At 40.8% G+C, this 14,422-nt stretch overlaps 2 protein-coding genes across 2 annotated transcripts; both read right to left on the bottom strand.

The window, feature by feature from the left end:
• Positions 1-150: 150 nt before the first annotated feature.
• Positions 151-1,208, bottom strand: LOC115690889 (zinc finger protein ZAT10-like). The gene has a single exon (XM_030617373.2). The coding sequence runs from the start codon at positions 1,141-1,143 to the stop codon at positions 406-408; it is 738 nt and encodes a 245-aa protein (XP_030473233.2). The 5' UTR covers positions 1,144-1,208; the 3' UTR covers positions 151-405.
• Positions 1,209-8,734: 7,526 nt separating this feature from the next.
• On the bottom strand, positions 8,735-14,210 carry LOC115690900 (B3 domain-containing protein LOC_Os12g40080-like). The gene is made up of 8 exons (XM_056307554.1): positions 14,015-14,210; positions 12,690-13,119; positions 12,471-12,595; positions 11,742-11,985; positions 10,874-11,034; positions 10,105-10,348; positions 9,237-9,397; positions 8,735-9,145 (listed from the first exon to the last, which is right to left on the bottom strand). Exons 1-8 carry the CDS (start codon positions 14,153-14,155, stop codon positions 8,864-8,866), a joined length of 1,788 nt encoding a protein of 595 aa, XP_056163529.1. The 5' UTR covers positions 14,156-14,210; the 3' UTR covers positions 8,735-8,863.
• Between the last annotated feature and the right edge of the window lie 212 nt (positions 14,211-14,422).

Raw genomic sequence — 14,422 nt, forward strand, 5'->3', positions numbered from 1 at the left:
CCCGTTTACTTCCAAGATTTAAAAAATGTGGACCTTGACTTACGTATAATTTATGTCCAAATTGCGAGAAGTTGAATTGAGATTCCATAGTTGGCTGGATATGTACTAACCCTAGCTTGCGGAGAGAGATCAGTACAGCAAAGCGATCAGTTTATGAAGTCATATTTCTGTAATTTTATTTATTCAAAGAATGAAAGAATGTTCAGTGACAACTAATTGATAGTAATCAGCCAAGGGAGGCTGCAAGAATTTCACAAATGACAATCATCATCAGTTTCTTTTGCTGTACAGAACATCAGATCAACCCTAGCTACAACAAAGCCTACAACAATTGATCCTTCCAAGAAAAAAAAAACGAAAAGTAAAGTAAAGGGTAATCTTTGTAATTCACGTAAGTGTCTGAAATCATCTTTGGGACGACCCCACGTCCTCTTGGTCCAAGAAGAACCTCGGCCTTTTCGCCGGAAGAGGGCTCTCCACCTCTTGCTCGCCGGAGAGTTGACTTTTAGAGTCCTGGTTGCTGCTTTCGTCGATGCCGACCCAGAATTCCGGCAAGGCCGGCAAGTTCAAGTCGATCGGTTCCCGGTGGCTGACGGTTACGTGGCTCGAGCCGCCGGCTTCTGAGGAAGAGACGCCGGTGGCACCGCCGGCGGCGCCGCCGCTACTGCTGCCGGCGTCGTAGTGACACCGCTTGTGGCCACCCAAGGCCTGGCCGGTGGGAAAGGTCTTGTGGCAGATGGAGCACTCGTGGAGCTTACCGCTGCCGACGCCGACCGGGGCGGAGGAGGACGAGGTAGGGTTATCGGTGGCGGCGGGGGCGGCGGAGGTGGCCTCGGAGGAGGATTTCCGGTGGCTGGCCTTGTGGCCACCGAGGGCCTGGTAGGAAGGGAAGGCCTTGTCGCAGACGGAGCACTTGTAGGAGAGCTTCACGGTCGGGGCCTCCGGTGGGTGACGGCTCTCGCCGCCGCCGCCGCGGGCGAGCATGATGAGGCAGAGGGCGAGGTACTCCTCCTCGGAGGGCGGGTCCTGGGGATCCACGCGGGGCCGCTTCGAGCGCTTCCGCTTGGCCCACGGGTGGCCATCCACGTCGTCGTGGCCAAAGGAGGCGGCGGCGGTGGGCGAGTTGAGGGCTTCGAGCGCCATGTCCAGTGGCTGAGAACTACTGGTTTGAGAGAGAGAGAGAGAGAGAGAGAGAGAGAGAGAGAGAGGTGTAGGTGCAGAAGCTTTGTAGGTTAGTCTTTGTGTTTATATAGTGGAGAAAGATCAGCTGGAGGTGAAGTCGGTCAACTGAATTTTTAGAGAGAGAAAGGAGAAGAGAAGAGGTAGGAGTGGGAAGGAAGAGGAGGACTCAGCTTGCTTGAGTGACTTTGTCAAGTCAAAACACAATGGCACGCCTGCCTTCCTTTCCTTTTCTTCTTTCCTTTTTCCTTTTTCCCCCTTTCTTACAAAGAGAGATGTTGCAAATTGAATCGTTGAAAGTGTTCTCTAAATTGGGTAAATGCTCACTAAATTAGAAGATGCGGTTCGACGTGGATCGACTTTTAAATGACTTTGATGTATTCACTGAACCACGCGTTTTGAGTTGATCATGATGATCCGTATCATAAATAGAATTGATTGTAGCAAATCATTTATAGGATGATGACGGTCCGGCTTCCGGTAAAAGGGCAAATTAAAAAGCATTATATAAGTGCTATGGTAAGGAAGGGAAATATGTAATTTTTCTTTTTTCTTAGAGAAAGAAAGAGACAAAAAAAGATTTTCTAGGGCCAACAGATTTGGGTCCTCCACATATGCCCTCAGAAAAGTCATTCCAACCCTCATTGTGATCACCTCCTTCACTATAGTTTTTTTTGGTCCAAGTGGTACTATAGTTCTAATCACAATAATTTATTTATCATAATAAATTCAAGACAATTTCTCATTTAAAATTCCCCCACCCCCCAAAAAAAAAGAACTTAAAATAATAGATGAACCGTCAAGATCCATCTCTCACCTCAGCCATTAGATCACTATTAGTGGGTAAAAAATCATAATTGACAATTGACTTTCCCACAACTTAAAAAAAAAAGTAATGTAGTTTCGAATTTCCTCGGAGGCTCGGACGCTTCAATTTTCCCTTTATGAATTTTGTGGATAAGGCACTAACTTTTGCCCCCAAAAAAAGTAATAATTTCATGTGCATGTCACATCATCTCGATTAAACCGTCAATCGGCCTGTAATAATCAACGAAATATCTCATTAACTGAACAAGGTCACATCGCAACAATTTCTAAAATGGGGGATTCTTTGATACCACAGGAACACTAGTTTGTCCTCACAAATTGTGAAAGTTTTGACGGCGTTAGACTCTCCTATCTAAAAACAAATTAAACTATTAAATAAGGAGAGATCATATGTTTATAAAGATTATATAAATCTCGTAAATAAGCGATACGAGGTACTTTAACACCCCTTTTCATCTGCTAGTCGAATTAAGGACGACGTGTAGAATTTAATGATCAGAATGCCATATACGTCAAATAAATTAGGGCAAAGTCATGTTCAAACTTCCAAGTTAAAATTATTAGATGGAAAAAAATCGCACATATATAAAGAGTACATCAATATTGTAAACAAGTGATTTTTGATATTGTGGCTAATGGTGTTCTATCCAAAGATGAATGGGTAAATGGCGAAAGCAATTTATCCATTATTATATTAGTGAGGCTGAGTAACCCAAATGTTGAATAAGTCAACTTGTTAGAATGTCCTTGGTCAAAAAAACAAGAGGGGATGCTCCTTTTTGCCCTCCCTCCACGCATGAAAACTTGTGTGCATTTTTGTTTCGCGAAAAAATAAATAATTTAAAAAATATCTTTTCTAAAAATAATTACTTATATTACTTTAAATAATTTATCAATGAAAAATATTTCACTTCCGATAACAAATTATGTATAAATATTTTCATCACGCATGTATAAATTTAAATTTTTTAGCAATCCCAAAAAAATTAATTTGAAGTTTTTAGTGGTATTATTTTTTTTTAAAAATAATACTTCGAAATTTGCGTCACGTAATGATTGGCCAGCTAATTGTTGTGAATCTAGGGGGACAGCTCAGCTCATCTTTGGGGAGGTGGACAAGCAACTAAATGATTGGCCACGTGTTTAGCATTTAATCCTCCGATGATTGATCCTCGTTTATCATTTTCTTTTTTTTTATATATATTTTGTGTTTTTCTTTTTCTGGTTGTAGTTGTAGTTGGCGTTGGCGTTGGCTGCTGGCTGACAATTGCATCGTGACAGCCGCCACCACGAGCCGTCGCTTTAGCTCACTCCCAAAGATTAGTCCGCGCCCGAAGTTGTATTCGCAATTTGATTATTTGCGCTGGCTGCTTGGCATTTTTTAATTGATTAGAAGAAAGGATAGAACTTGTTTTAATTGGGCTCGTAAATCACTAATAAGGAGAAAACGGTCAAGAAAAGGAATCGCCCCATAGCTGTGAAGGTAATCCGCGCGCGTCCTTACTTGATTAATGTCCGCGATAGAAAGATCAATAACCAAATTAATATTAGATGTTAAAAAGGAGAAGTAGATGGGCGGTAAGATTTTCTTTCGTGACATGGGGCTATTCTAATCTTTTATGTCACCCGTGTGCATTTGATATGGCTCTAATTAAACTTGTCAAAATGGATTATAAGCGCATTTCTTAACCCATATTTGATAAGTTGAATTGTTATATGAGTTGATTATATTGATAAATGAGTAATAAATGGGTTTAGATGGTAAAATCCAAAATAATACTGATGTTAAATGTGTTCACAACTTAGTCGGACCTAACCCACCTCTGCGACTTTTTTTTCACTCTCTTTTGTCCTAATTTGATTTCGCTTTCGCTCACTCTGCGCTCTCACATCGGTTTGAATATGAATTTTCCTAAATTTGATTAAATATGAAAGTGTTTTAGCAATATGATCGGGTCGGGTATGGGTTACTAGATTTGTATTGCATGGAAATCGATCAAAACGAGTTAAATGGGCTCAATTTGGATCGGATTATTTTCGACCTGACCTACTCCTTTTGACAAGTCTAGCTCTAATTAGTGGCTGATTAGTGTGGCCCTTGAAATCACTTCAAATGGGAGATGGCACGATTCAAACACGAAAAGCTACTGCATTTGAACTAAGTGCTTCGTTACTCACCGAACCCGATTTTGTTGTTATTCATTCGATCCCCATTCTACCATATTTCCCTTCGACGGCTTCATTTCTTAGTTTTTTTTTTTTGGAGAAACAATTTTCTAATATGTGTAATCGCGTCACTATCTTTTTCTTCCGTTCTCGCTCGTTAATCACGCATATTCTATTGCAACTTCTCAATTGCATACTAAATCATACACATTTACTTGCTCTTATGATTTTGATAAGTATTCTGGAACTCGGGTTTCATATCACATGAATTCCGCGTTCCATAGTAAACCAACAACGCGATGAACATGTAGCGTCTAGTCTTGCCAATTTTTTTCGATATTAAATTATGCTTAGGAACATTATGTTCATACATAATCAAATAATGTCGTGATGACCATACGTCGCGTGGCGAAGTTACGCGCTGAATTAGCTCAAGTAAAGACACCCAAAAACGAGCTGGACAAAGTGATTTTAGTCCCACTCGTCTCACGCAATTAGCGCGGGAGGGATAGTGGCACTACGCTGCTCCGCCCCCGCACTGTTGCTTATCCTGCACCAACGCGCAACCGCCGATCGGACGGCACGCGACGCGCTTCGTCCCCCCGCGCCACCACCACCGCTCGATCGACACGTGGCGCTGTCCGGCGGACCGTTCTTCCGGGTGACGGTTGCTTTCCACGTGGTTGGCGAGCCGACAAGCAAATTGAAAGCCGTCCCGTCCGTCTGTTGTTGGTTGGGGATCAGCGCGGGGCGCCACGTGGATTATTCACGTGCAATTTTTCGACACGTATGTCGTCTTCCGCTTTTTTTTTTTTTTGCCTTTTTTGTTTGGTTGGTTGGTTATCCTCTCGAATCCCATTCTCTTCTTTGTGCTGGCCGTGCACGTGTCCGGCTTAATGCTGGGGTGAGCAAAATTGACCAAAGCTAAATTTGATTTTATGAGGAGATTTGGGAAGATGATTGTTTGAATATTCGAATGCGAATTATTTGTGCATTATCCTTGGAAAGGGACGGACCGAGAAGTATTTTGTGTATCTATCACTAGGTAACCGTGACATGACTTGACGATTAATATGTTTGAAAGATGTGACACTTAAATTTATTGATCATATTTACTGCACGACAACTCTATACATATAGTCCTAAGTTCTAATATTAGTGATATCGGGCGAGGCCACCCTAGGCATTTTTGCCAACACGACATTGTCCACTTTGGACCAACTCATACGGCTTTAAGAGGGAAAAATATTTAAAAAGTTATAAACTTACAATTCAATTCTAAACCTTTCAATTGTACCAATTAAGTGCTAAACATTTTACAATTGCTAATGTAGTCCATCCAATCAATTTTGATTGGAAATCGCTGATATGGTAGTCCAGTCAAGCTCGGCTATCACTGATCATCACATGCGGCATGGCTGGGGCAATCGGCGTGACAGACACTGACAAGGACAAATTTTTTTAAATTTTTTTGAAAATTTCTCTTTTTTGTTTTTTCTGTCGTGACGAGGGTCGCCCTGCCCTTGCTAGACTTGGGCAAGGGTCACCTCGCCCATGGCCAGTGAGAGCCTGGACAAGTGGTCCCTCTGCCGCATTCAATGTGGGCTTGGGCAAGGGCTTACAGGCCCTTTGCCCAGTGACTGGCGAGGGTCATCGGGCCCTCACTGGCAACAATAAAGAAAAAAAAAGAAAAGAAAAATAAATAGAAAGTAAAAAAAATCAATTTTTATTGCAAAAATTGTCCATGGACGTGATTTCCGACAAAAATTGATTAGAGGAACTGTATTGGTAAATCGTCAAAAGGTTTAGGATTCAATTAGTACAATTGAAAAGTTTAGGATTGAATTGACACAAATATAATAAATTTAAGACTTTTTTGGTACTTTTCCCACTTTAAGACGCGTTGTGATAGTATGAGGTTGAATGGAACTTCTAAAACCTAGTAGTTGCTGAGTAGAATCTTTAGGTTTTTAATTTCAAAAACATATTCTAAAATTGATTAGTACTTGTAATAATTTTCATCAAATTCGTATTGACCGGTTTGTTTATCGCATCATTAATAGTAACTCATGTGTAAAATACTTTCTAACGATAAGGAGTATTTAATTCATTCGTTGGTGTTATGTAAGTGTATAGGTATGTACTTTTGATAAAGTAAAGAAGTAAAGCGAGACAAAGCTTAATTAGAAAAGAGACTGACGTCAAATCGGATATAGAGATCAGCACGTCAGTTTCAAAAGACTATTATGTTCGGTATCATTTTGAAGTATGAATCGATAGATTTTCAATCTCGAAATCATCTACAAAAACCAATTTATATTTACTACATTCGTCATCAAAAATAGTACCAACCGGTTTGTTTATTAACATCGATAATATTAACCGATGCATGCAGTTTCTAACAATAAAGCGTATTTCAGTTCATTAGGCGGTGTTACATAAGAACATATATGTTTTTTTTTTATTATAAATAAAGACGTAAAGCGAGATAGAACATATGTAGAAGAGGGACCGGCATGGAAGCGGATATAGAGATCAGCACGTCGGTTTCAAAAGGGTATTCCGCTCAATATGATAAGGCACTTCGATGCAGAGTTCTCTTACTGCACTAGAAAAACCAGTCTGGATACGTCTTCAACTTTGTCAAAAGAAGAATATGGTGTGGGTGGTTTGTGTTTTGGTCAAAATGCCAATTCGTTATAAGTGGCGTCGAGATCAAGAACACGCAGATATAGAAAGGGGGACTTTTGCAAAGAGAGATGGTAGTATTTCTTTAAGCCAATTCAATCTTTGGCTTTGAGCCGGACAAACAAGCTGAAGTCATGCCTCACATAATCATCGGTCAACTTCCTCACTTCCGCCATCCCTCGCATCCTTTGACAGCTTATGCTTTTCAACTTCGGACGAGTCGACGGTAGTGCTGCTTACCGGCTTTTGCGTGAAAGAAGGTGTTGCGTCGGAACACGGTGTGATGACCATTTCGTTTCTTTCTTTAAACATTCCAACGAGTTGAGTAGCTGGAGTGATGAAAATAAGTCGCTGCACGATATTTTGTCGTTGATCTCCGCAAGTTTCCCGGACTCATTTGCCTTTTAGGCACCGAGCCATGGAGATGGAGCGAAAGTATGTCTCAAGTTGCTGCAATTATATAAAGGGTCGGGACGATAATAGAGTCGAAGTGTAGCGTTCCTTAAGGACCTTAATTTGTTTCATAGTAGCCTCGACTTTGGTAGATTATGAATTAGGAGAAGGGCAAAAACATGGTGGGCTTCAAGGGGCTGCAAACGCAGTTGTCACGGGCTGGCAATTTCTTGGCCACGGAATAGCCCGTGCAGCACTTGGCGAGCCGATAAGACCCTAGGCCAGCCTTCATTTTACAATTGTTCTTAATAACAGTATGGCAAATAGTATTCTCGTATCGGATCGTATCATGCCTAGCTTAGCTTGGGTATCCAGTCCCTCAAGTGAGACACGCTTTAGGCACAACAACTAGTTTTGACATGCTATAGCCTCATTTGGAGAGCGATATCAGCTCCCAACTAGTTTGTGCACGGGTGGCCAATCTCGTTTTAAGAGCTCCTAATAATATATTCATTCTAACCTATAACTCATAGTACAAACTAATTGACACCACTTTCATGAACCAATTGTATCATCCAACCTCTGTATCATTCACTCTTTACTCCGACACCACTAAACTCCACTAACCAGGATATGAGAGTACGAGAGAATCACGGTCCGTGACACAATCACATGAGCTTTTCAAACAAAGCATACGTCGTGGTGCCCCGTTCTCTCGAATGTCGAATCGATCCAGGAAGCTTAAAAGCAGTGAGCACGGATCACGACTTGATGTACTCGGAGCGAGACTCGTTGGAGATGATTTGGCCAATCTCCTTTACCCTTGTAGTGGGTTTGATACTGACCCCTGTCAATCATTGTTTTTCCTAATGGGATCGCGCCATGACAGGAATAAGTCCATTTACCACTCTTACTATGAGTAACCCCAATGAATTCATCACAACGGGGGACCTCAGAAGAATTGGTCATTGAGAGCTTTTCACAACTTACCGTGCCCGTTTCGACGATCAATAACTTCAGTGACCAAGCCTTTCAATTGATCCATTCGGGGTACTCCTTCGATTGACAACCTCAAATTTAAATGCACTTTCACGTTAGATGTAACAATTTAACTGCAATATTGCACCTCCTCGATCATTATGTAGTCATAACATCTTTGAAATCTTCCCTTTCATTGAGAGAATTTCACCATTAGAATTCAATGTTTCGCCATTAATCGGCTGAGGGATCCTCTCTCCAGAGCACTTATATCAAACTGCCATTTTACATCATAAAAAGAGCGCCCTTCACATACCAAAACTATGGGGTGATCATAACCAAAGGGAAATACTCCATGAACTTACATCAGAGCATGATATATTTACACCTTTCTGGATCTACTGGTCAAATCGCTACGCAAAACCTTGAAGACCCCGAATTTGAGAGACTTTATGTGCAAGGTAGTCGGAGAATTGACACTAGCACAAAAAGAAGAAAGACGAAAACAAAAGCAGAAAAGATTGCTTTTTATTGATTCTCCGCTGCGCTGCTCGATAAAAGGAGGCATTATTGGACTCCTGAGTTCATATTGACGCTGAAATGGCCTAAGGTAATGCTTCTGATTTTCATCTCAATCAATGTGAATCGGGCCATTATCAGCGCCAGTTAAAATGGAGACCTTGAACACAGTATCATCCCTATCGATGAGCTCAAACACGCAGACATTTCCTGCACGCACATGAGTTTCTCTAGCGAATGTACGCCAACCGGCAGAGAAGGACAGATACAGAGTCCCACTGGCCCGTCCACGGCTCCTAACGAGCTTCACTGGCCACAATCTATCCGAATACCGAAGAGTTGCTATTTGTTTGTTTTCTTGAATATGTTGTTTGGCAAATCCAACCGGTACACTCTGCACATGTACATGTTTTGAATATCCAATACATGAGAGCCGTTCAATTGAACATAAGACATGTGAGTAATGATTTAAGCTCAAGACTCACCAGGCAACTCATATAAGATCGCGGGATCACCATTTTGAAATAGGGATGCTCCGTATCAATATTTATGGCTAATTCAGGAGATATGAGAGACCTTGGAACGGCAGGACCATGAAAATCCGGCTCAGAATGGCTCGCTCTGCATGCAGACTGTTCTATCCCACCTGTAGTGAAATAATGAGAACTTTAATAGACATTGGTGTTAACGTCTCTTTGACTTGCTATGAAAAGATCTAGCATAGATTGGAAATTACTGTTATCATCATGGTGTGATGCGCAAGCCTCACAAGAAGTTCTTCATATCAGAATAAACTTACAAATTACAAGTTGCACCAACATGCAAAAAGACTTGTATAAAATCTTCAAGAATTTGAAAAGAGATAACGAAAAGAATGTGATGCAAGTAGAAATTGGCCTTGTAAAACCACAGGTTGTCTAAGGACAGTGTAATTGATATTATTACACTTTATTAGTTCTATAGGTCAGGTTGAACCACTATAAACTTTAAAGAAGCGCCAAATTTGAGAGTTTCTTCTGATGGAAATTACATAATTGAGACTAGTGCAAGAAAGAAGAAACCTCAAGGCAAGTGTGTTCGACGTCACTACGCTGTACAGTTCTAAAAGTCAGGTTCGAGCCAACAGAAATCTTAAAGAAATGCCTAATTTGAGAGATTCTTTCTAAAAGGGGACTTACAGAATCGACATTAGCAGACGATAGGAGAAAAAAATAAATGAGTCTACTTTTCATTGACTTGCCACTACCAAATGAAGAAGGCATAATTAGGAATCCTGAATTCATATGGACAATGCGAATGGTATAGAGTAACACTTCTGATGTTAATCTCAATCAATGTGATTTGGGTCCATACCAGCACTACAGCAGATGGAGACGTTGAACACACCATCATCCCTATCAATGAGCTCAAACATGCAGACATCTCCTACATGCAGACGGTTTTCTCTTGCAAATGCAGTCCAACCAGCAGAGAAGAGTGCCTGGCGGTGCTGCAAATTTCTTAAAATCTTCACGAGCCACGACCCGTCTGAATACCTAAGCGTCACCATTGCCCTTTCTTTTTTAATATGTTGCCTGACGAATCCAACAGGAATATTCTGCACATACGCACATGTTTGTACAAACGAATGTATGCTTATAGAAGGACCATAACGTCAGCACACACTCTGAAGGAAAAAGCACACGAGAAGAATAATCATGATGATATTTGCTAGTTTCGGGATTTTCAGTCGACAGCTTTAAGAGGCTCATGAAATTCAATGATCTTAACCTGCAATCTAAAGAATTCTCCAAAAGTGATTGTACATTAACAGACAGTTTTCCATTCAAATGCTGTCCATCCTTTCACTTGGATAGTGATTAAATCAGCTTATGCAGAATTTCCAAGTGAATGGACAGTCCTGACATTTTAATTATTCTTTTTCCCCGTTTCCCATTATTCAATCAATGGACGCCCCACAAACACTCCGAGAAATAACATGTCATATGGTACCTGTTACAAACCAAATCAACTTGGGAAAACACAATACTAAGGCAAGATTTAGAAAGCAATCCTAGTTGAACTTGAGAACCGTTTAATTGAACATAAGACATGTGAGTGATGATTTAAGCTCAAGACTCACCAGGCAACTCATATAAGATCGCGGGATCACCATTTTGAAAAAGGGATGCTCCGTATCAATATTTATCGCTAATTCAGGAGATATGAGAGACCTTGGAACAGCAGGACCATGAAAATCCAGTTCAGAACGACTCGCTCCGCATGCAGACTGTTCTATCCCACCTGTAGTGAAATAATGAGAACTTTAATAGACATTGGTGTTAACGTCTCTTTGACTTGCTATGAAAAGATCTAGCATAGATTGGAAATTACTGTTATCATCATGGTGTGATGCGGAAGCCTCACAAAAAGTTCTTCATATCAGAATAAACTTACAAATTACAAGTTGCACCAACATGCAAAAAGACTTGTATAAAATCTTCAAGAATTTGAAAAGAGATGACAAAAAGAATGTGATGTAAGTAGAAATTGGCCTTGTAAAACCACAGGTTGTCTAAGGAAAGTGTAATTGATATTATTACACTTTATTAGTTCTACAGGTCAGGTTGAACCACTATAAACCTTAAAGAAGCGCCAAATTTGAGAGTTTCTTCTGATGGAAATTACATAATTGAGACTAGTGCAGGAAAGAAGAAACCTCAAGGCAAGTGTGTTCGACGTCACTACACTGTACAGTTCTAAAAGTCAGGTTTGAGCCAACAGAAATCTTAAAGAAATGCCTAATTTGAGAGATTCTTTCTAAAAGGGGACTTACAGAATCGACATTAGCAGACGATAGGAGAAAAAAATAAACGAGTCTACTTTTCATTAACTTGCCACTACCAAATGAAGAAGGCATAATTAGGAATCCTGAATTCATATGGACAATGCGAATGGTATAGAGTAACACTTCTGATGTTAATCTCAATCAATGTGATTTGGGTCCATACCAGCACTACGGCAGATGGAGACATTGAACACACCATCATCCCTATCAATGAGCTCAAATATGCAGACATCTCCTACATGCAGACGGTTTTCTCTTGCAAATGCAGTCCAACCAGCAGAGAAGAGTGCCTGGTGGTGCTGCAAATTTCTTAAAAGCTTCACGAGCCACGACCCGTCTGAATACCTAAGCGTCACCATTGTCCTTTCTTTTTTAATATGTTGCCTGACGAATCCAACAGGAATATTCTGCACATACGAATGTAAGCTTATAGAAGGACCATAACGTCAGCACACACTCTTAAGGAAAAAGCATACGAGAAGAATAATCATGGTGATATTTGCTAGTTTCGGGATTTTCAGTCGACAGCTTTAAGAGGCTCATGAAATTCAATGATCTCAACCTGCAATCTAAAGAATTCTCCAAAAGTGATTGTACATTAACAGACAGGTTTCCATTCAAATGCTGTCCATCCTTTCACTTGAATAGTGATTAAATCAGCTTATGCAGAATTTCCAAGTGAATGGACAGTCCTGACATTTTAATTATTCTTTTTCCCTGTTTCCCATTATTCAATCAATGGACGCCCCACAAACACTCTGAGAAATAACATGTCATGGTACCTGTTACAAACCAAATCAACTTGGGAAAACACAATACAGAGGCAAGATTTAGAAAGCAATCCTAGTTGAGCTTGAGATATGCCAGTTGTGGGTGAAACTCGAGATCTTACAATTCTTGTACCCTGATATATCACCAGTTTGAAGAAGGGATTCTCCGAATGAAACTTGTTGGCTAATTCAGGAGTAGTGAGAGGCCTCAGAGGTGTAGGACCATGAAAAACTGGCTCAGGAAAAACTTTAATAAAAAAGTTATCAAGTTTTTCTGGAAAAGAACTAACTAAAGAGAGTGATGTAAGAAGAAACGTGACTTATAAAATGAAGAGTCACACCTTCGGACGCTCGTGGTGAGTAGATCGGACTTAGCTGAGAATAAGGTAAATGTGGTTCAACCCTCATTCTTCGACGGGGTGTAAAATCCTCCAGATCTTCTGCTTGTAGGACATCTTCTGTATTTGGTGGAGGCAATTTGCTCCCGAGGTATGATGTTTGGCCGCTGCTCGACGAATAATTTATCTCTGAAGCACTCTTATTGAATATTATTACGTGAAAAGTGGAGTTCCCTTTATATTTGAAAACTATGAGGTGACCATGACCAATGCAGTAATGCTCCGTGAATTCCCGCCACCCTTTCCACAATGAAACCATGTTATTGTTACGCTTTTCTAGTTCTATAGTCCAGGTTGAACCGCCCGGAACCTTGAGAAGCACGGAGTTTGAGAGATCCTTTCCACATCTTCTCAAGAAACTCTTTGGAATTCCCTATTATGAAAAAATTAAAGTTACAGGTCCATGATAACTCATCATAGTCAAACCAAAGTGCAGAGAAAACGAAGAAAACTAAGAAATTTTAAATTCAGCAACATGGATGAAAGATCAGTTTCCCCAAGTGTGCTTCCGAATATTTTTGGATCGAATTGTTGTTATAGTTGCTTCATTGGACAAGCGTAAAGCTCGAGAATCCAAAATGTCATTTACAATAAGATCTAGTGAAATTGTCGTGCCAAATCCGACAGTTGACATAAATTTATCTAGATTGGATGGCAGAGACGTTTTGTCATCAAACAGCTGACAATGATTTTCTTTTATCCCAGGACCGAGATCGTGCACGACAATTTTGCCGCCCAAAGAAGCAAGGCACCCCAGAAAAGCTCATTACTTTGTCATATCAATTTTTGTCAGTTAAAATCTGTGTATCCACGAAATTACTCTTCTTTTTCCATACAGCATTGTTCAAAGGACGTTGTGGAAACCTGAACCATGAACATTACACTTTGTTCCGAAAGCCATTTCGACCCAAATCGTGAAATGAATATATATACAAGAAAACTTTAGCAGAAGAAATTGCAGCAAAGAGGACATGAGGCCGACCATCACCATGGTTCACGACACCCGGTCACGCATCCGATGAAGACATTCGTACTATTGAAGTATGGAAAAGGAGAAATTTTGTTCGATCTACAGGCCATGTTAGGCAATACCCTGTTTTTCTTTTTAGCTGGAAGTGAAAAAGTTCATTCCAAACCAAACCAAACCAAACCAAACACACAAAACCAGTTTTCCGGGTCGATGGGCACACAGTCACGGAATGCGAGAAAACTCTGAAACGCTGTTGCTCAAGCATAAGAAACAGACTGTGGAGAGTTGATCAACTCACAAGCTTTCCAGATTCAAGCGCGTCGGAGAGTATGATCTTGAAGAAGCGGCGGCGGCCCACAATTCGAGGACCGGTCGCGACCTCCGGCTCGACAGCTCCATCTTCTCGGCGGCGGCGGCGGCGGCGGCGACTGCAAGCCATAGAGAGCAGTGTCCCCTGACTACTTACAGCAGAAGAAGAAGAAGAAGAAGAAGAAGATGGTTTGGGGGGTTTCAACTTCAACTACACGAGCGCGGAGCCTCTGTTCTTCAGCGTCACTGAAGGGGAGTGGAAAAACGAGCCACGACCGGTCGGATGGAAAAGTACTGGGCGCTTGATTCCATTCATAAATTGACACGTGTACACGACACTCGTTTTGGTGCAAATTTTTTTTTATTAAATCATTCAAATGTCACTTTTTAAAAAAAT

Source organism: Syzygium oleosum, unplaced genomic scaffold, assembly GCF_021117445.2.
Source record: "Syzygium oleosum isolate NSW1041296 unplaced genomic scaffold, Sole_v2.1 Sole_v2.55, whole genome shotgun sequence".
Lineage (NCBI taxonomy): Eukaryota > Viridiplantae > Streptophyta > Magnoliopsida > Myrtales > Myrtaceae > Syzygium > Syzygium oleosum.

Bases quoted from the DNA above. Each gene is read 5' to 3' on its own strand.
- LOC115690889 (XM_030617373.2), bottom strand. From the start codon at position 1,143: ATGGCGCTCGAAGCCCTCAACTCGCCCACCGCCGCCGCCTCCTTTGGC.
- LOC115690900 (XM_056307554.1), bottom strand. From the start codon at position 14,155: ATGGCTTGCAGTCGCCGCCGCCGCCGCCGCCGCCGAGAAGATGGAGCT. The intron at 9,398-10,104 runs GTATGGACCCAA...ATTTCACTACAG, and splicing joins CTCCATCTGCTGTAGTGCTG to GTGGGATAGAACAGTCTGCA. The intron at 9,146-9,236 runs GTGAGTCTTGAG...GTACATGTGCAG, and splicing joins GATCTTATATGAGTTGCCTG to AGTGTACCGGTTGGATTTGC.